The 21,243-nt window shown below is 47.7% G+C and overlaps 1 protein-coding gene across 1 annotated transcript; it reads left to right on the top strand.

The window, feature by feature from the left end:
* The first annotated feature begins 573 nt into the window (after positions 1-573).
* On the top strand, positions 574-20,950 carry LOC308460543 (proepiregulin-like). The gene is made up of 5 exons (XM_080977098.1): positions 574-922; positions 14,509-14,595; positions 15,683-15,806; positions 16,563-16,712; positions 20,471-20,950. The coding sequence occupies exons 1-5, from the start codon at positions 673-675 to the stop codon at positions 20,562-20,564; spliced, it is 705 nt and encodes a 234-aa protein (XP_080833224.1). The 5' UTR covers positions 574-672; the 3' UTR covers positions 20,565-20,950.
* Positions 20,951-21,243: the final 293 nt, after the last annotated feature.

Genomic DNA, 21,243 nt, shown 5'->3' with positions numbered 1-21,243 from the left:
CTTTTCCAGGGAGTCTTCTCTTCTCATGAGGTGGCCAAAGTATTGGAGCCTCAGCTTCAGGATCTGTCCTTCCAGTGAGCACTCAGGGCTGATTTCTTTCAGAATGGATAGGTATGATCTTCTTGCAGTACATGGGACTCTCAAGAGTCTCCTCCAGCACCATAATTCAAAAACATCAATTCTTCGGCGATCAGCCTTCTTTATGGTCCAATGAGAACATTAGCAGGATTTTAATCTCACTTGCAATGTAACAAATACTATGGACAATATGGAGAGACATAAAATATAGATTACGAAATAATATGCAGTTGGAAATGTTGACAACCGGACCCATGGAGGGGATGGGAGGAAGTCCCGAGATTCAAAGTAATCTCTCTACATGGATATATTCGGTATGGTTATTAATTCATATTTGTAAAATCAAATTTCTGAGGGGGAAAAAGAAGGGTAGTTCTGCAGAACGGGAGCGACTTCCGTCCAGCAAGCTTTACCGCGGAGGTTTTTGCTTCCTTCTCGCGGCTCCCCGCGCGCCTAAGAACCTCCCAGCGCCGCGCGTAATTCTCTGTCCGCTGCGCCCTGGCAGGTGGCGAGAAAGACGCGGCAGGCAGGTAGGCGACGGAGGCTCCCCCACCTCCGGCCTCCGATTTCATCACCGGGGAAATTTCAGAGGCAATGAGCCTCGGGCCAGCTTCCGCTGCGCGTCCGCACCCACTGCGGAAAGGTATAAAAACCCGAGGGAACGCCTGCCGGGAGGAAAGGAGGCGAGGTCTCTCTTCGGACGGTCGCAGCAGCTCCGCGCCACCTGCCTTTACGACCCAGCCGCCCGCGCATCCTTCACCTTCCGACGGCAACCCGCTACACTCCGGCAGAATGGCAAGCAGCTGCAGCTCCCAAACCGTCGAAGGCGCCCTTCTGCTTTTGGGTAAGTCTGTGCGCTCCCGACCTGGTTTGGCTCCAAAGCTGCGCCGTCCAGCAAACAGAGAGGGGGAGAATGCGGGGTGGTGGCGCTTTCCTTCCCAAAGGGACGCGCCGTCGAAGGAGATCTGGCTCTGCCGTCGGGCCGTCCAGTTTTCTCCCAGTTTCCCCGACGGGCTTGGCGTGGAAGGGAGCTCAGCCGGAGAGCTGCGCGTCTCTGCTGGCTTTCTCGACGGCTTGCAGGAGGAAGCGCAGGCTTTCCGCGTTCCCGCTGCCTTTCTCGACGGCTTTGCAGGAAGAAGCCCTCGCTTTTCCGCGCCGGGGTTTGACAGCTGGGGTGGGGTGAGGGCTGTCATTCCGCAGGTGAAGCTTCCCGTCTCTCATCGCGGCGAAAGAGCGCAGTGGAGGGCGGGCGGGATGGGAGTTGGGGAGAGAGAAAGACGTTTTTGCTGATGAATTTCTACCCGCGGTCCTTTTTTTTCTCGACATGGCTCACAAGTCCCGACAAAAGAAAATTGGCAAGCTGTGTTGCTTCTTGGACCGGAATTATTGGGGTGTGCGTCTGACAGGTTGCATATCTTACAAATCCAAGAGTGGTTGGCTAAAGCAAAACGCAGATACTTCTCAATGGAAATCTGTCTGGCGGCTGTGAAAGCAGGATGCGCCCCCGGCCTGATCCTGCAGGGCTCATGTTCTAATTCTGTAGCAGGTAGCATGGGAAACTCACAGCTTGGCATGGGAGCGAACTCCTAGGGGCCAAGGCATAGCTGTCAACGTTTCCCTTTTTTTAAGGGAAATTCCCTTATTCCGAATAGGATTCCTCGCAAGAAAAGGGAAAAGTTGACAGCTATGGGCCAAGGTCCCTTCACACACACCCCTAAAATATTTGAGGGAGTCCCTGCCCTTCCCCTCAGTTGATGGGCAGTGCCATTCAAATGGTGTGTGTGTGTGTGTGTGCGCGCGCGCGCTGTGTCTTGTGATCAATTATGTGGGATGGAGCTTACCTGGGCGCCTTGAATATTTTATTCAAGTTGGTATCCCTGCAGCCCCAACAGAACGATTGCAATCCGCTGTAGGACTCCCCCCTCCCCCATGGGAATAAAGGGTGAGGTGGATGAGGACACAGTAGAATCTGACAGGTCAGAATTACAAGACAGAATTAACGCGGCCCTCAGTGCCTTTCTATTTGGCCCTTGAAACTCTCCCCAGGTCACACACACACACACCATCACTGGCCTCAGCTTCACACCTCCAAACATTTCTGCCTGACTGGAACATGTCCTTGAACTTTGGCGATGCCTCTAGCTCATCCGAACAGAGATGTGTGTGTGTGTGTCGAAGTTTGCCTACAATTCCCAAGGGGAAACTTACCGTGATTGCTCAACTCTCTTTTGCCCGCCACTGGCGAGTAGCCCTTGGGAGATTATTCTGAAGGGATTGCGGCCCTCCAGACAGAAAAAGGTCCCCCCCCCTCGTGCTTTATCACGATGACTGTTGTGTTATGGCGCAGCGACGTTCTCCTGCAGCTGCTCTTCATTTCCATGGGGGGCTTTGAGGGGACCGTTTTCGAAGGCAGCCCCACATACAATGCGTGGCAGGAATCCAACCTGGAGATGGCAGGTTGTGTCAGCCGCAGCTCCAAGTGGCAATATGCTTGGGCCAAAGAGCACCCACTAGCTGCAAACCTCATCCTTGAGTCGTGACACCATCCAAGGTGGGGCAAACACGGCTTAACCGGACAAACAACCCACTCGCTAACAGTACTAAAGACTGTTAAGAGAAATCCCTAATGCTCTAAGTGTGCTTATTCCAAAATCCCACTGCCTTCAACAAGACTAATCTCCCAAAGTGTGGACAGGGATTTCAGCCTGTTGCTAGAATATTCCCAGTGGGTCTGCCCCAGAGGTGAGGAAGAGGTAGCTGGTTTAAAGAGGATGGCGAGGACAGAACCTTGCTGCCAGGCCCAGGAGAGAGAAATCCAGGGTGCCAGATGATCAGGGGTCAAGTCACTGGTTCCTTACAGTTGGACAAAGGTGACATTCCTCTTCCAACAAATGTTCTTTGCTGCACAGCTTCTACTCTAAATATCTCACTTGCTGAGATCACACCGATTTCATAGGCTCGATCATTTTGGTCCAAAGGTAGAAGAGCTTTGGCTGCTTTTTCACAATTGTTAATCTTTGACAGCGGCGTTAATCTTTGTGAGCGGAAAGACACAGGTTAGCATGTTTAATTGGTTAGATTTAGTTACAGGTAGGTAGCCGTGTTGGTCTGCCGTAGTCGAAACAAAACAAAACAAATAAAATAAAATAAAATAAAATAATTCCTTCCAGTAGCACCTTAGAGACCAACTAATTTAGTTATTGGTATGAGCTTTCGTGCGCATGCACACTTTAGGGAAATAGGAGTTTATAGAGCGTTAAAATGTACTTTGAAAGCCATGCATTTGCAAAAAGAACAGAAAACCCAAAAGTTCATTTAACAGCAATGTTTGGTCGGTTTGGTTTTTATTATGTATTTTGGTTTGTGTTTTCCCCTCGTATTTTTTATGCTGTGAACAGCTCTGAGATCTTCGGATGAAGGGCTGCATACGCATTTAATAGATAAAATAAGAAATAAAACAAAAACCGACTCCACAGATGTAGGGGGGAAAGGCTAAATAACTATGCAAAAGAAAATCAGACTCAAGTACTAATATGCATACACACAGACAACTCCTGTTTTAGGGGCGAGCGAGATGTGCGCACATGCGCACAGTGAACACAGAACCTGGAAATGACCCGGAAACAACATAAAGATGTCACTGAAACATCACTACAAGGGCAGAACGATGGCTGGGGGTGGACAGGGGTGTCTGCAGGCTTTTTCAGTCGGTTTCTGATTTCACGCGATTTCACGCAAGCCTGCAATGACCCAGATCACAACCCCCGCGCAAACGCAGAGTTGCCTGTATATATGACCCAGTCTTAAATTACACCCAGCAAGTTGTGAGGCTGAACTGACTCCCGAACTTTATTATTCCGGTAATAAATAAAGCAAAGGGGGAGGGCAAAGGGGTGGGGGTTTGGAGTCCGCCTCATATATCTGAATTCTGCAATGCAATTCACGTTCTCTTCTCTGAAAGTTTGGTGTTCTGCTCTTGGGGAAGTTTGACGGAGTGTAGAAGATCGAATTCTCTCTCGGCTGAATGTTCATGCATTCCAATTCCCAGATCTGTCTATACTTGCAGGAACCGCTGTATGGCCTACCTGTTTGGAGAAGCACTGATGCACATGAATTCCTGCTAATACATGCGATTCCAAAGGGGTGTATGCAAGAGAACTTTCTGCCGGATCGTGCCCATAGTCGTTAGCTCTGATTAGCAATGTGCCTGTACTTATGAGGGATGGTGCAAGCCGGAAGGTGGGACTTCTCTGTAGTAAGGACCCATGGGAGATGCAGAAACTGCCTGTGCTCTTGGTTTCCAGACAGGTACCCCTGCCTTAGGGGGATTTCTCTAAGCGGGGACCAGTAAGGCACATTGTGACCTGCTTGTGGCGCAAGGCGGGTTTTCCATCACCGTGGCAAATGGCACTGATCCTCCCTCGCTCCCCTTTTCTCCATAGGGGTGAATGTCAACCATTACAGTGGTACCTCAGGTTAAGTACTTAATTCGTTCCGGAGGTCCGTTCTTAACCTGAAACTGTTCTTAACTTGAAGCACCACTTTAGCTAATGGGGCCTCCTGCTGCTGCCGCACCACTGGAGCATGGTTCCTGTTCTCATACTGAAGCAAAGTTCTTAACCCGAGGTACTATTTCTGGGTTAGCGGAGTCTGTAACCTGAAGCGTATGTAACCCGAGGTACCACTGTATCTCATATGGGAGAAAAGGAAGCAATGCGCTCAGGGTTCCCATCGCGGCGTGGTTCAAACCTGCCTGCTCCCTGCCCTTTTAATGTCCATCGATAACCAAGCCAGCCTCAGGAAGACCAAAATGTTAATAAGGAATGGGGGAAATTTATAACTTACCTTAAAGATCATTGCAAACAGTGAAAACCGTGAGTAGGATTGGAATATCGCTTTAAGGGTGAATTCTGGGTGCAAGGGAGATGTAAAAGATTTGGACTATCATAAAAGATGCAGAAGGAAATGATACATAACAGGACCCACAAAGGGGAGGGTGGAAGTCCAGGAGACTCCTTGGAACCTTGTTTTAACGATTTATGTTTGATATCTCTCTGTAAAATTGCAATTTGAAAACCCCAATAAAGACATTAAAAATATATAAATAACCGAGCCAGCCTCTCCTTGAATAGCCAGCTCTTGGCCGTGCTAGAATGCTGCGAACAAGCCGTGGCATGAAGGTGTTTCTGACATTTGCCGGGAGCACCTGCAAAGCTAACAGATTTATCATGCCCTGGGATTGCGCGGTCCGTCACTAGAGAAGCTCAGAGCCAATTTTGCAACCTGGCTGCAGTTCGGTGTCACCTCAGCCGGGGAAGTTGCGGTTCTGCTGGATGTTGTGGTGATGTGTCAGGAACAGACATTTCATAGGTAGGCCTACACCTCTTCCCTCTCTGGTTTTTTTTGTTGTCGTTTTGTTTTTGGCAGGGGATTTGTTAATTGAGTTGTTTGGTGGCTCAGGTGTTGCCCAGAGTTGCATTGCCAGCCACCCTCTGCCTAGTGATTCTGAGCTTTTCTCAAGGAAACTCAGCCACTCGGTTGCACCTCCTAATTACAGGGCAGGTGTTTCTTCATCTGCAAAGTTCATTTCAACAGGAGCTGCTCAGTTTCTGTTTTTTTTTCCTTTCCCTTTTTTGTTTTTTTAAATGCCTGGCCAGTTAATTCTCAGCCGCCTTGCGTTTCAGCCATTGCGCAGCAGATCTCTGAGCCGAAATATATACAGGAAGGAAGGAAATACAAGGGTGTCCCCATGAAACTTCCCAGGTGACCTCTCTGGGCCAGTCAAGGCCTCTCAGCCTAACCTACCTCACAGAGTTGCTGTGAAGAGAAAATGGGGAGAGGGAGAACCAAGTATGCCATCTCGAGCTCCCTGAAGGAAAGCCAGGATATAAACAAGTACTGTATTTTTTGCTCTATAAGACTCACTTTTTCCCTCCTAAAAAGTAGGGGGAAATGTGTGTGCGTCTTATGGAGCGAATGCAGGCTGCGCAGCTATCCCAGAAGCCAGAACAGCAAGGGGGATTGCTGCTTTCACTGCGCAGCGATCCCTCTTGCTGTTCTGGCTTCTGAGATTCAGAATATTTTTTTTTCTTTTTTTCCTCCTCCAAAAACTAGGTGCGTCTTATGGTCTGGTGCGTCTTATAGAGTGAAAAATACGGTAAATACATAAAATGTGGGCTGCCACGCTTGGTGTATCATTCTCCTCATGCAACAAGCTCTCTTGGCAAAGAGTGGGTGAGCCTCTGGCCTATTAAATCCTATTTCCTGGCTTCTGTTGCCAAACAACTTCAGCTGCCATGCTTTTTCTTAACCCATTCAGAAGCTTCAGCCAAGGAGAGGGATGCGGGGGTCTCCAACCTTTGCGAACTAGAGAAACTCACTAACACACCCCACAACCAAGCACGCACCACAGTCTATTCAGTTGGCTATGAGAGAATGCTTTCTTCAAGCCTAAAACCTAAAGTGGTGGGGATGTGGATCCAGTGGAAGTCCTCTGTGGGCACCTGTGTGCCCATGGGCACCACATTGGCCAACCCTGGACCAATTCTTTGCAAGTGTAAACATGACGGCGTCAGTTGTTGGAGCCATAGCTGTCAGCTTACAGATTTGAAACTAAGGGACCAGCAGCCTTGAAAATAAGGGATCAGCAGCCAAAATAAGGGATTTTCCAAGCACAGGTATGTTCAACTTCTGAGCCAAAGGCAGAAAGCCCAGCCAGAAGCCAAACGAAGCCTCAAGCGGTGGTTCCCACAGCGCAGCAACCTGGCAAAAGGGATGCAGCAAGGAAAACCGCCGTCACCTCTCTGCTGGGAAGCGCTGAGCAAAGGCGAGTCCCCATGCAATGCAGCCAGGCACAAGGCATGCAAGCTCCACCCCCCAGTCATTCTTAGACTCCTTATTGGGTGAGCAACGCAGCCAAGCAACGCAATTGGAGCCTCCCTCCTCCCTGGCCGGCAAGGAGGGAGGGAGAGGAGCTGCTTCCTTTGAAACCCGGGAAATTTAAGGGACATCATCAATAAAGGACAGCTGCGGGACAGGGCGCTGGGATAAGGGAGTTTCCCGCCAAATAAGGGACGGTTGACAGCTATGTTGGGAGCAGAAAGGAAAGACGGAGCAATGCACCTGCTTACGTTCTTTTCTAAGGCTATGTACACATTTGTGGGTTGAAATGCGGCAAGGTCCGTTTCCCCTGCGGTGCATCGTCACATCACAGAAGGCCACAGGTGTCTTCGCCCAATGCACGTTCCCCTGCGTCAAACTAAAATTCAACAAGGCTGCCATGCATGCAATGGCTCTCTTAAATGGCCACACCTCAGCTTCCATTTTCGAATTCGATGGAAGTTGGTTTCGGCGTGGATACGCATTGAACAGCAATATTTCTCAAGAGGTTACAGGCTGCCTAAGGATCGTAGCTAATGTCCTGCGTGCTCAGCCTCAAGCGCCGTCTCCGTCTGAGGAACGTCCTCTTTCAACAAGCCTTTTGGGTAGATAATCTTTCCCAGTCTGCACCCGTATTGGAACTGTTTTTCAGGTTTTATTTTACTGTTTTATTGCTTCCTGAACTGGGCTGCTTTAGGAGGAGGGGAAGGATGTGGATGGAACAAATAAATAAATGGAATGATTATGTGATGGCAGCTACAGTTCGACAGCCACTTGCCCCAGAGTAGTTTTACCGACTTGGTTCAAATGTTTATGAGTAAAATTTGCATCACAAATACTGCTCGTGCACACATGACTAAATAGTAATAAGCAGTGCTTTTTTCTGGGGGGTACACATACCCCTAAGTATTTTGTGGATCTTTGTACTTTTGACCATTTACTACATTTGTTCCCCCCGATTTGAACTATAAAATGGTGATTTTCTTGAGTCAAAATGAGAGTACCACTAAACTTCTCCAATTCACCTATCCCCAGTGGTAGTTAATAAGGCTTGGTCATCACCCCTTGTAATCCACTGAAAGCAGTATATAAATGTTGTTAAAATGAAACCGGTCACAGATCCAGCCCATTATGGGCTTCTGTGGTCACAATTACTGTTTGAAAACGTACCTAGTGCTTAGTCACAAGGGAACACTCTCTCATGCTGTCCAAAGAAAGTTGTGTATGGGAGGCTGTTAGCATAAGAGTCTCTGTTCTTTCATTAGCCTTGTGATACACTGCAGCCTTGTTTGCTGAGTATTTGAGCTGGTGTGCTGCCTGCAAACATCCCAACTTCTCAACGAACAAAAGCGATTGGAGAGCCATCATCTTCGTGCAACTTCATTGAGGGAAGGAAAAGTCATTCATTGAGATTAAAACCTGACCCAGGTCCCTTAGAAGGAGGAACTTTTTGTGGCAGGTTAAGGAGGGAAACCTGGTTGAGAGGAGTTCTCAAAAGCTATAATAATAATAATAATAATAATAATAATAATAATAATTTATTATTTATACAACGCCCATCTGGCTGGGCTTCCTCAGCCACTCTGGGCGGCTTCCAACAAAACATTAAAATACCGTAATACATCAAACACTAAAAGCTTCCCTAAACAGGGCTGCCTTCAGATGTCTTCTAAAAGTCTGGTAGTTGTTGTTCTCTTTGACATCTGGTGGGAGGGCATTCCACAGGGAGGGTGCCACTACCGAGAAGGCCCTCTGCCTGGTTCCCTGTAACTTGGCTTCTCGCAGTGAGGGAACCGCCAGAAGGCCCTCGGCACTGGACCTCAGTGTCCGGGCAGAACGATGGGGGTGAAGACGCTCCTTCAGATATAAAGGAATAAAAAATGGAGAGATGAAGGCTGAAAGAAAGGGACAGAGAAAGCAATGGGGTAAGATGCAGCAGACGAAGAGACAGAGTCCCAAGAAAAAGATTGGGGAGACTATGAACAAAGGCAACAGAGTGACATTGCACGCCAGGTCTAGATATTGTGAAAGCTCCAGTGTCTTTAAGACAGGGGGAGGGAACCAATGTTGCTGGACTCCCATAATCCCTGACTATTGGGGATGCTGGCTAGGGCTGATGGGAATTCAAGAGTCCAACAACAAATGGAGAGCCATATGTTTCCCCATCTCTGATTTAAGAGTAGCGCAGAGAGGAAATTGCTGTCATCTAGCGATCCTGAAGAGAGCAGGCAGTGAGATGGGATGAGGCCCAATCTCACACCATAGCTGTCAACCGTCCCTTATTTGGCGGGAAAGTCCCTTATCCCAGTGCCCTGTCCCGCAGCTGTCCCTTATTGATGATGTCCCTTAAATTTCCCGGCTTTCAAAGGAAGCAGCTCCTCTCCCTCCCTCCCTGCCGGCCAGGGAGGAGGGAGACTCCAACTGTGGTGCTTGGCTGCGTTGCTCACCCAATAAGGAGTCTAAGAACGACTGGGGGGTGGAGCTTGCATGCCTTGTGCCGAACAAATTGGCCGCGTTGCCTGGGGACTCGCCTTTGCTCAGCGCTTCCCAGCAGAGAGGTGACGGTGGTTTTCCTTGCTGCATCCCCTTTGCTGGGTTGCTGTGCTGTGGGAACCACCGCTTGAGGCATCGTTTGGCTGCTGGTTGACTAAAATCCCTTATTTTGGCTGCTGATCCCTTATTTTCGAGGCTGCTGGTCCCTTATTTTCAAATCTGTAAGTTGACAGCTATGTCTCACACTGGTTTGAACTGAACCAGCCAGCGCATTGGCCCTTTCGTGCAACCTCTGTCCAAAGACTTGGCTTTGAGTGTCACCGGATCTTGACAAGAGTGGAAAATCCATCCCTTTTGAGGTGCATATTTTCCACCTCTGAGGAACCGGGCTTGCATTCTGGGGCAGGTCGGCAGGCGGCTTGCGACGCAGAGCAATGCTAACTTTCCTGTAAAGCAGGAATGTGCATTGCGCACTAACATTCCACCAGCCTGGCAATGACAATAACCATAGCATTCCAGTAAGGCAATATGAAATAGGCAGCATCTCGCCTGTGAAGGAGAAGATAACAGTATTTGTTTAATGACCCAGGCAGCCGTATTAATGCAAACATCGCCCCACCTTCTTCGGTTCTTGGGCTAATCTGTTTGAGAGGCACTCGAGAGCATGTGAAACTCCCCAAAGGGGAATTGATTAAAGGAACAGTTTGTTGCTTCTGTTCTGCAACACATATAACTTTATCCGTACAGGGGAAGGAGTTGGCGATTAGGAAGATGTCTCTGTTTTGGAGCCAGGAAATGGAGGGGGGGGAGGTATGGCAAAGTCTTTGCAGCAAGCACCCCTTGGAGTTGGGCGTTTTCATTTACTGCTTGCTTGCCTGGTTGCAATTGCCCAAGGAAGGAACTTGTCATTTGAGTGGGATGAGCTTCAGTTTCTGTGGCCACATTCGCACCATGCTGTGCATTTAAAGCACTATGACACCACTTTAGGGCGTCATGGCTTCCCCCAAAGAATTCTGGGAGTTCTAGTTTGTCAAGGGTGCTGAGAGTTGTTTTGTTGTTGTTGTTGTTGTTGTTTAGTCGTTTAGTTGTGTCTGACCCCATGGACCAGAGCACGCCAGGCACTCCTGTCTTCCACTGCCTCCCGCAGTTTGGTCAAAGGCCCCTATTCCCCTCTGAAAGCTACAATTTCCAGAGTTCCCTATGGAGAGGAATTGATTGTTAAACTACTCTGAGAATTGTAGCAATGTGAAGGGAATAGGAACCCTTGAAATTTAAGCACTCTTAAATGTATGACTCCTTGGCCTGATTTCTCTCAGAAGCATTGATGTTGTTGTTTAGTTGTTTAGTCGTGTCCGACTCTTCGTGACCCCATGGACGAGAGCACACCAGGCACTCCTGTCTTCCACTGTCAGAAGCATTATTAGGCCTCAATTCTTTCTTTCTTTCTTTCTTTCTTTCTTTCTTTCTTTCTTTCTTTTCTCCAAGGTACTACAAGCTGTGGTATCGGTGATACTCCAGCCACCTACCCTGAGGCAAATTATGAAAATGTATAGTTTTATCCTATACATTAGGAGAGCTCCGAGGCAGATGAAGGCCTTAGAACAAATTTAAGCCCTGACGGCAAGAACCAGAATTTGTTTTCCCACCTCTGAAAATCAGCCTAAAAAAAAACTTGCATTTTTAAAATAAAAAACATATAAATTATTTTTTATTACAATTATTTATCATATTTGTTAGTTGCTTTTCTCACAGAGGAACCCTAAGCTCGAGTAGAGAGGAAAGGGTCTATATTTAACATTATTTATTAATTTATTATTTGGGAATTAGCATATGCAAATCTGCCCCAGGGTCCTGTCTTCCACATACTGTACCTAGGAGTGCACTGGATTTCCCCTCTACCCTAAAACATTTCCACCAGCACATCTGTCTGAAACACTAGCGTCCCTGAACGTCCCTTATGTCCCCTAAGGATTACTCCATGCAGCGCTCATTTGTAACCCTGTAATGAATTGCCTCCCACACAAGCCACTGTTGGTATTGTGTGGTGTCTGTATCTCATTCAATTGCAGGGTGGCGGCTCACATTGAGTCAGCAAAAAAGCATTCCAGCTGCTGAGTCACTGTTTCCAGCGATTACACGGATTCCCTCGGAAGATCCCTGTCCATTTAACAGCTGCCTTTGCTTCGCTTTTCAGCCTCCGTGTAATCTCCCTGCTACGTCTTGCATGGTTTTTGAACCATGCCAGCGTTGACTCACAGTTTAAAATAATAATTACTGTGCAGCTCATATAATCTTTAAGAATGCAAACAAAACTTTTCTTTCATAAAAGTAAATTGGCAGGTTTTCTTTCACATGGCTAAAGTATCCTGTAGGACATCTATCTATCTATCTATCTTTCTATCTATCTATCTATCTATCTATCTATCTATCTATCTATCATCTATCTATTTAGGTTCCTAGGTCCCTCGTACCTATGGGATCGCTTCACGGTATGCCCCACGGAGAGCCTCAAGGTCCATAAATAGCAACACCCTAGTGGTCGCGGGCCCTAAGGAAGTTAGATTAGCTTCAACCAGAGCCAGGGCCTTCTCAACTCTGGCTCCGGCCTGCTGGAACGCTCTGCCTCATGAGACCAGGGCCCTGCAGGATCTGATTTCTTTCCGCAGGGCCTGTAAGACAGAGTTGTTCCACCTGGCCTTAGGCTTGGAGCCAATTTGATTCCCTCCCCCTCTTTCTTTTTCCTTTCTCCTCCTGTGATGAGGCTGCATTTTAATATTTTAATGTTTGAATATTTTAATGTTGTATTTTAATCTTGTTTTTAAGTTGTATTCATTCAATTTGTTTTTATTATTGCTTGTTAGCCGCCCTGAGCCCGGCCTTGGCTGGGGAGGGCGGGGTATAAATAAAAAGTATTATCTGTATCTATATCATCTATCCATCTATCCATCCATCCATCCATCCATCCATCCATCCATCCACCCACCATCTATCTATATCTATCTATCTATCTATCTATCTATCTATCTATCTATCTATCATCTATCTATCTATCTACAGTGGTACCTCGCAAGACGAATGGCTCTCAAGACGAAAAACTCTCAAGACGAAAGAGTTTTTCGTTTTTTGAGTTGCTTCGCAAGACGAATTTCCCTATGGGCTTGCTTCGCAAGATGAAAACGTCTTGCAAGTTTGTTTCCTTTTTCTTAAAACCGTTAATACCCAGGGTGCATTGCTTGAAGACTTTGGTGATTTTTGAAGCTTTTCCAAAACTTCTTTTGCAGCCATTTGGTTCCCTAAAACTATGGGAAACTGTGCTTCGCAAGACGAAAAATTCGCAAGACGAAAAAACTCGCAGAACGAATTAATTTCGTCTTGCGAGGCACCACTGTATCATCTCTCTATATATCTATCCATCCATCCATCCGGTTATCAGTATGAATTATGTGAAAAACAAGAAGTGTATTCCCAACCTAGGAATGATGGTGATCAAAAATATTCTGCTACACAAAGTCCCATTATATATAATCAGCATTAACAATGATACATGTCAAGTATGTTTTTCAATGGTGGGTCCCACTTTACGTGACAGGGTTGCCCAAGCAACTGTGCACATGTGCAGCAAACAAGTATGAAATGGAAATGCATGTTTGCAAACTGCTGGGGAGGTGTAACGGACACATGCCAGGTAATCCTGATGGCAGGGCGATAGCTCGGTAGTAGCAATTCCACTTTTCACACAGAAGGCCCCAGGCATCCTCGGGTTGCAAATGGTCCCCTGCCCATAGCTGTCTACCGTCCCTTATTTGGCGGGAAACTCCCAGCGGCGTTTCCCGCTGCTGTCCCTTATTGATGATGTCCCTTAAATTTCCCGGGTTTCAAAGGAAGCAGCTCCTCTCCCTCCCTCCCTGCCGGCCAGGGAGGAGGGAGACTCCAACTGTGTTGCTTGGCTGCGTTGCTCACCCAATAAGGAGTCTAAGAACGACTGGGGTGTGGAGCTTGCATGCCTTGTGCCAGTCAAATCGGCCGCGTTGCCTGGGGACTCGCCTTTGCTCAGCGCTTCCCAGCAGAGAGGTGACGGTGGTTTTCCTTGCTGCATCCCCTTTCCCGGGTTGCTGCGCTGTGGGAACCACCGCTTGAGGCTTCGTTTGGCTGCTGGTTGACTAAAATCCCTTATTTTGGCTGCTGATCCCTTATTTTCAAGGCTGCTGGTCCCTTATTTTCAAATCTGTAAGTTGACAGCTATGCCCCTGCCTAAAACATTGGAGAGATGTTGCCAGTCTGTATGGACGATAATGAACTAGATCAGGCATGTCCAAAGTCCGTTTCGGGGGCCAGTCGGTTTAACCCGGCACCTGTGTCAGTTTATTTACTGGGGTAAAATCCTAAAAAAAAACCTCAACAACTTCAACCCTAAAAAAAGTTAACAACTTTGGTCAGCCCTCACGGCCCTTCTTCACTTCATCAAATCTGGCCCCCTTTGAAGAAAGTTTGGACACCACTGAGCTAGATGGACCAATAGCTTTCTGGGTTCCTGAGTGCTGACTCAAAAAAGATGGAGCCGGCCCTTACCATTCGGTTGAAACAGTCGCTTCAGGCAGCTGATTGGGCAGCAAATAGCTACATTTGAATTTAGTTTTACGGTATTTTTACTCTCATCTTTAAGCGCTTGTGGCATTTTAACTGGGCCAGCCTTGGGTATTTTGCACCATGGGTGGTGGAGAGCATTTGCCGTGCTGCCTCGGGCAGCAAAATGTTTTCAGCCGGACTCGGAACGGGCTGGGGGGTGTTTGTTTTGCACTTTCACTACACGCACGCCCTGCAAGCAACACAAGGAGTGAATCGGCTCTCAGCCAGGGTTGGGTGTAGCGGTGGCATTTTAAAGGCAGGTTGAAGGAAGATCTAGTTATGCCCCCTTTTTCAGCTGAAACAGGATGGCATAAGCACTTGCAAGGTAAAATGATGGCTGTTGTTGTTGTTGTTTTAATGCGGGGGGGGGGGAATTCAAGAAACCCCTCTCCTAGTGTCTTTGTTTCAAACCGACACATTCTTTCTCTTCAGGCTTCCACCTATTTCAAGCCGTTCTTGGGACAACTGTGACACCGTTATGCGGAAGGAATGAAACAGGCAACTGCACGACAGTTCTGAGTGAGTCGGATTCTCTGACACTTAATGAAATATTGAAAACCTTTTCAGAATGCCTGCGGGCTTCTGTCTCCGCTGGTTTGGCTAAAATGAATGTTTGGAATAGGGACGTCCTATTCCGTACCTTCCAACATTTTCCTGATGGAAATAGGAACGTCCTAAGGAAAAGCGAGCGACGCAGGTGGTGCTGTGGTCTAATCCACAGAGCCTAGGGTTGCCGATCAGAAGGTCAGCGGTTCGAATCCCCGTGACGGGGTGAGCTCCCATTGTTCAGTCCCTGCTCCTGCCAACCTAGCCGTTCAAAAGCACGTCAAAGTGCAAGTAGATAAATAGGTACCGCTCCAGCGGGAAGGTAAACAGCGTTTCCGGGCGCTGCTCTGGTTCGCCAGAAGCGGCTTGGTCATGCTGGCCACATGACCTGGAAGCTGTACGCTGGCTCCCTCGGCCAATAAAGCGAGATGAGCACCTCAACCCCAGAGTTGGCCACGACTGGACCTAATGGTCAGGGGTCCCTTTACATTGACTGGACAGGGATAGTGGGACGCGGGTGGTGCTGTGGTCTAAACCACTGAGCCTAGGGCTTGCCGATCAGAAAGTTGGCGGTTCGAATCCCCGCGACAGGGTGAGCTCCCATTGCTCCATCCCTGCTCCTGCCAACCTAGCAGTTCGAAAGCATGTCAAAGTGCAAGTAGGTACCACTCCAGCGGAAAGGTAAACAGCGTTTCCGTGCACTGCTCTGGTTCGCCAGAAGCGGCTTAGTCATGCTGGCCACCTGACCCGGAAGCTATACGCCGGCTTCCTCAGCCAATAAAGTGAGATGAGCGCCGCAACCCCAGAGTCGGCCACGACTGGACCTAATGGTCAGGGGTCCCTATATCTTTACCTTTTAAGGAAAAGAGGGAGATTCTGGAATCAAGTCAGGAACCGGGATGGCTTCTGTAAATCTGGGACTGTCCCTGGATAATAGGGACACTTGGAGGGTCTTTGCAAGGCAGATGTGCTACTAGTGACCCCCTTTGTCAAATAAAATGACACCTTTCTTTCTTTCTTTCTTTCTTTCTTTCTTTCTTTCTTTCTTTCTTTCTGATAGTTCGAACAGTGCACAGTCCCCGTGTCGCTGAAGTTAAGACCACAGACTGCGGCTCTGACTTGAAAAACTACTGCATTAATGGGCACTGCAAGTACCTCGTGGCTTTGAGTACACCTTCATGCACGTAAGTAGAATGCTGCAGGATAAGATAATAAAACAACACATGATTTTTGCATAGCGCTTGATTCAGAGCAGGGCTGAGAAAGCTGGTACTCTCCAGGTGCTGGGACTATAATTCCCATCATCCCTGACCGGCTGGCCATGCTGGGAGTTGTAGTTCTGTGGTACCTGGAAAGCACCATTGCCATTACAGTGGTACATCAGGTTACAGACACTTCAGGTTACAGATGCTTCAGGTTACAGACTCCGCTAACCCAGAAATAGTACCTCGGGTTAAGAACTTTGCTTCAGGATGAGAACAGTAATCGCATGGCGGCAGCGGGAGGCCCCATTAGCTAAAGTGGTACCTCAGGTTAAGAACGGACCTCCAGAATGAATTAAGTTCTTAACCCGAGGTACCACTGTATAAGAGAAAAAGGCGAGTTCCAGCGAGTTCTGGCACCTCTCTTTTTAGAAAAATGGCACTGACCACAACGTCCCAGTTAGGACTACTGTTTCTTGCTAAGCAAAACGCAACATGCTCTAAGGCATATCAGATTCCCTAACACCCTTTCACCCACAAACCAGCTTCAACTGGATTTGGTGCAAGCAGGTGTAAACATGCACCCGGGTGACAATTTAAGGAACCGGAGTTCCGGTGGAGCAACCAGGGTAGCGTCTCCTGTTCTGGGGCTTCTCCAGCTTGCAATCTGTGTTTGAGAACCCAAATACACAACAGGTCTGATATGGTCTCTCTCCTTCTCTTCCCTGCACCCCACAGCTGTGAAGATGGTTATTACGGCGACCGGTGTGGTCATTCCACTTTGACAAGCCAGCAGCCCCTGAGCAATGAATACCTGGCGCTCACTATTCTTCTGGTTCTGTTTTTCGTCATCACCGCTGCAGTGGTTATCTACTACTTCTACAGATGGTAAGCCTCCCTCTGCTTCGCCTGCTCTGTTTTTTCTCGGTTGTAGGCATTCCGGAGCTGTGAGTACAAAAGTACTCGTAGCTAGGCTGTGTTGCAATTGCTAGGCCTTTGGGACATTTCGCAGGAGATCTTTCGAGGATACAATTGCGGTTGTACTTCCCATCATTCCTGACCATTGGCTGTGCTGGGGAGAGGCTGCCAAGACTTGTGGTTCACACTACAGTGGCACCTCAGTTTTCGAACGTAATCTGTTCCGGAAGAACATTCGACTTCCGAAACATTCAAAAACCGAGGCACAAAGGGCGGTCTGCAAATAGAGGAAATTGTGAAAAACAACAGATACACGCAGCGGAAGCCGTTTGACTTCTGAGGCGCGTTTGAAAACGGAAGCATTTACTTCCGGGGTCCGGCGTTCGAAAACCGAAACGTTCAGCAACAGAGACATCCGAAAACCCGAGGTACCACTGTATCAGGGGAACACTACGTTGGTAAACACCTAATAATAATAATAATAATAATAATAATAATAATAATAATTTATTATTTATACCCCGCCCATCTGGCTGGGTTTCCCCAGCCACTCTGGGCGGCTTCCAACACAATATTAATATACAGTAATGCATCAAACATTAAAAGCTTCCCTAAACAGGGCTGCCTTCAGATGTCTTCTAAAAGTCTGGTAGTAGTTTTTCTCTTTGACATCTGGTGGGAGGGCGTTCCACAGGGCGGGCGCCACTACCAAGAAGGCCCTCTGCCTGGTTCCCTGTAACTTGGCTTCTCGCAGTGAAGGAACCGCCAGAAGGCCCTCGGCGCTGGACCTCAGGGTCCGGGCAGAATGATGGGGGCGGAGATGCTCCTTCAGAGATACTGGACCGAGGCCGTTTAGGGCTTTAAAGGTCAGCAACAACACTTTGAATTGTATATCTTTAACGTGAAGGCAGCAAACATGTATATTGTAATAGGCACACTTGATAGGAGGGGCAGATGAGGCTGGGAAGACAGCCCATCTAGGAGAAGGAAAACTCTGATCCTAAACCTCCACTGCCTTGTGGGATATCTTCGGGAGAAGAAAAGGCTCAAGAGTAAACCCTAAACAATTTCGGAGTGGAGTCTCTAAAACACTTGGATGGCGTCTTGTACGCCTCCTTCCAGCAACTCCTGCAGCCAAGCTGGTGCCAAACGTATTGCTCTGCTTTCCTTTGGAGCACATCAGTGAGGCTGAGAGGGGAGGTCTTGTTGTCTGGGCAGCCTAGGACCTCTAGACACGCTGTCCAGGCTTACACCTTGGGGAGATCACTTTGCTGCTGCCAACACAGCCGTTTGACTTCAGCCCCGGAGCCACCCTCTCTCAAGACAGACAGATGCCGACAACACTTGTTTGGGAGCCGGGAGTTACAGTAGCTTTGTGTGGAGTGTACAAATCACGACAAACCTGGGTTCGTTGCTCTGTAATATGTGCCGTTACCCTTAGTCAGTGTGGTGTAGTGGTTAAGAGCCGTGGACTCGTAATCTGGTGAACCGGGTTCGCTTCCCCGTTCCTCCACATGCAGCTGCTGGGCGACCTTAGGCTAGTCACACTTCTCTGAAGTCTCTCAGCCCCACTCACCTCACAGAGTGTTTGTTGTGGGGGAGGAAGGGAAAGGAGATTGTTGGTCGCTTTGAGACTCCTTAGGGTAGTGATAAAGCGGGTTATCAAATCCAAATTCTTCTTCTTCTTCTTAGTGGGAAAACAACCAATAGACATGTGCCCATCTCTGCACTTTTGAAACATAACCAGCTGAGCACTTGAACTGATGTTTTCGTCTCAGTCCTGACAGTCAGTCCTGCCTCTTTAACAGCAGGGCAACCTGCAGAAACTAAGGAGGCGAAACCTTTCCTGTTATGTAGATAAGATTATGGGGGAAAGTTCAGCTGCTCAGTCTCTGCATGTCAAGAGGCCCTTAAAGGCACTGGAGCAAAGTCAGTTTAAATAACAAGGGGGGGGGGGGCGGGGAACCAATTACAAGTTGGCACTTCTATACCTAGTGTTTCAACAGCACTCGGCCGTAGTAAAAATTCCCCTGAGGATGTTTATGACATTTCCTCCATTTGAATTCCCCACCCGATTTTGGGAGTCCAAATGATCTTATCTCGCAAGCTGAATGGTGCTCTTAGGTTTGTGGCTGCCCATTACTTAATAGATGACTTCTGGACTTTTTGTGTGTGTGTTATGTGGGCCGCTGGTTTCCGGCACCTCTCTATTTTTGAAAAGTGCCATTAAGAAGAATGCATATGTGTATATATATATATATATATATATATCTCAGTTAAAGCATTGCACCCAAGGAAACCTTGCACACTGGCAATGCACCTTCATAACCATGGGTGGAAGGGGGGAGCACTGGCGGAGGAAGGGGGTGCTGTAAGTGCGGCCTGCCCTGGGTGTCATCCCTGAGGAGGGATGACATTGCTGCCCCCCTGGGACACTTGTCCCGCCCCCATGGGTGGCTAGCCCCGCCCCCAGGTGCACAGCATGTGTGCCACACCAGGCTCCAGAGCAGCTAGCTCTGCCTCTGGACGACGACACTAATCTACACTTCCTGGCACTTCCCCCAGGAAAACCCCCTGTTTTCTGCTGGATCAGAACAAAGTCAATCAGTTTTTCGGATGTTGTAAACAAAAATCTGCCCTTTTTCCCTTATGGGGTATCCAAGAGCCCATATAGAGTCCTTACATAGGTTCCCTATCGGTAGGAGAAAATAACAGAGGCCAACCAGAGAATATTGAGAAGCAAAGCAGCTAGTAAGCCTGATCTTTATTGATCTGTTGCAACAGGGTGCTCCCCTCACACGCAGGAAAAGAGGAGGAACCCAGAACAATGGCGGGCAAGGCCTTATATAGACATTTTGAAATTGCCACCCTCTAGATCAAGACCACCCCTAGAAACATCATACATACATCACAGAAGGGGTGTAACCTAAGACCACCCCCCCAGATACATCATACCTACATCACAGAAAAGGCGGTCTAAAACAGAAATTTGAATGTTGTTTTTCTCCTGTCCTTGTTTATCTCCTGTCTGGCAGGTTACTTGATTGGATTTCCTGGGGAGCCCATAAATACTTAGTTCCTGGGCCAGGTCACAGGCTCACACCCTATTCAAACACAGACATATCCCTAAGACAGGATTTGTGAAGGAAAAGACAATGGGGAGGCTTTTCCATTTTCCTTTGACCTTGCAGAGAAAACATTTGGTCAGTTTGGGAATCAAAAATGGTTCCAGGTCGGTCTTCCTGTGCTGATCTATGTACGTGCTTGGTTGGTACACTTATGAACATTTCATATATATCTAAGACCTCAAAATTCCTATCACACGGAGGGTTGACGTTTGTTCCAATTCAGCGGTAAGCAGGGGGTTTTCCCCGGGGAAAGCGGTGGGGCAAACAAAATAACTCTCAACCCCATGCCTCAGAAGCATGAGGCAAACAGAAAACCTCTCCGACCCTTCCTTTCTACGCACAGAACAATCAGAAGTGTGGACAATCCCGTGTGTGTGTGTGTGTTTGTGTGTATCTGTGTTAAAAATAGCAGCAGATATTGCGTGCTCCAGTGTCTCCAAATTAAGTCAGAAGGCCAGTGGACTGGGACACTGGGCAGATGCGCCTTGAAGGAAGATGCCTTGGAAGAACAGTAATTTCAGTGGACTTCATGGTGGAGCTGGTTGCCTGTAGTGTATTTTGACTTTCTAAAGACGCTCCCTTCCCCGTTAATCTTCGCAGGTACCAGAACAAAAGCAGGAGACTTGCTGCAAGCAGTAACTATAAAGAAGTTTCTACAGAGACTGAAAAAGACAATAAGCTGCTTCATGTCTGAATCCGGGGAATCCCAGAAGGCATTTATTTAATATTATTATTAAATATTTTATTAATAATATTTATGTTCCAAAGCAAAATTTCAAAGTGATGCGGATCAAAATACACGTGCAGGTCAAAAACTCCGTTTTTTTATATATATGAATAATGTTTTTATTGGTATTGTATTTTTTTATCTTATTTCTGTGCAATGTTTGATAATGTAACGCCATGATGTCTTGCGTTCCTTTGTGTGTAAATACTTATATATAATATATAAAAGAATGTAATCTTCTCACTGCTTGTATGTGACCCACTTCGGAAAGACATAATTTTTTTCATGTCTATCCTGTTCGCTTGAAGAAACTCTACACTCGTTTGAGGATTAAATCTTTCCATTCATTCTAACTGCCTCGTGCCGTGGTTCTTACACTCTGGTTCAGGCAACTCTGGGCTTCCTTGAAAGCAGGCCTGGTTTTCTCAACCAATAATGGCAGAGAGGTTTCCTTGGAAGACATCTTGCTCCCCGCGGCCAAGCTTCCTCTTCAATGCACTACTGCAAGAAGGAGGAGGAAGGCCCAGACCTCGATGTTAGAGCATGCGTTCGCATTCCCAGGCGCATGATGCTCGCAGCCTGGTGAGGGGCCAGTCAGGAATAAGACTCAGGACATTGGTATAGGGTTGAGATAGGCCACAACTTA

The sequence above is a fragment of the Podarcis pityusensis genome (genome assembly GCF_964106645.2).
Source record: "Podarcis pityusensis genome assembly, chromosome: 13".
NCBI lineage: Eukaryota > Metazoa > Chordata > Lepidosauria > Squamata > Lacertidae > Podarcis > Podarcis pityusensis.
This window is presented reverse-complemented; position numbering and strand designations above follow the sequence as displayed.

What these genes read in the sequence shown, in the direction of transcription:
- LOC308460543 (XM_080977098.1), top strand. Translation starts at nt 673, where the DNA reads ATGAGCCTCGGGCCAGCTTCCGCTGCGCGTCCGCACCCACTGCGGAAA. An exon ending in TTGAGTACACCTTCATGCAC is followed by an intron (nt 15,807 to 16,562) that starts GTAAGTAGAATG and finishes TGCACCCCACAG; the next exon opens with CTGTGAAGATGGTTATTACG. An exon ending in ATCTACTACTTCTACAGATG is followed by an intron (nt 16,713 to 20,470) that starts GTAAGCCTCCCT and finishes TAATCTTCGCAG; the next exon opens with GTACCAGAACAAAAGCAGGA.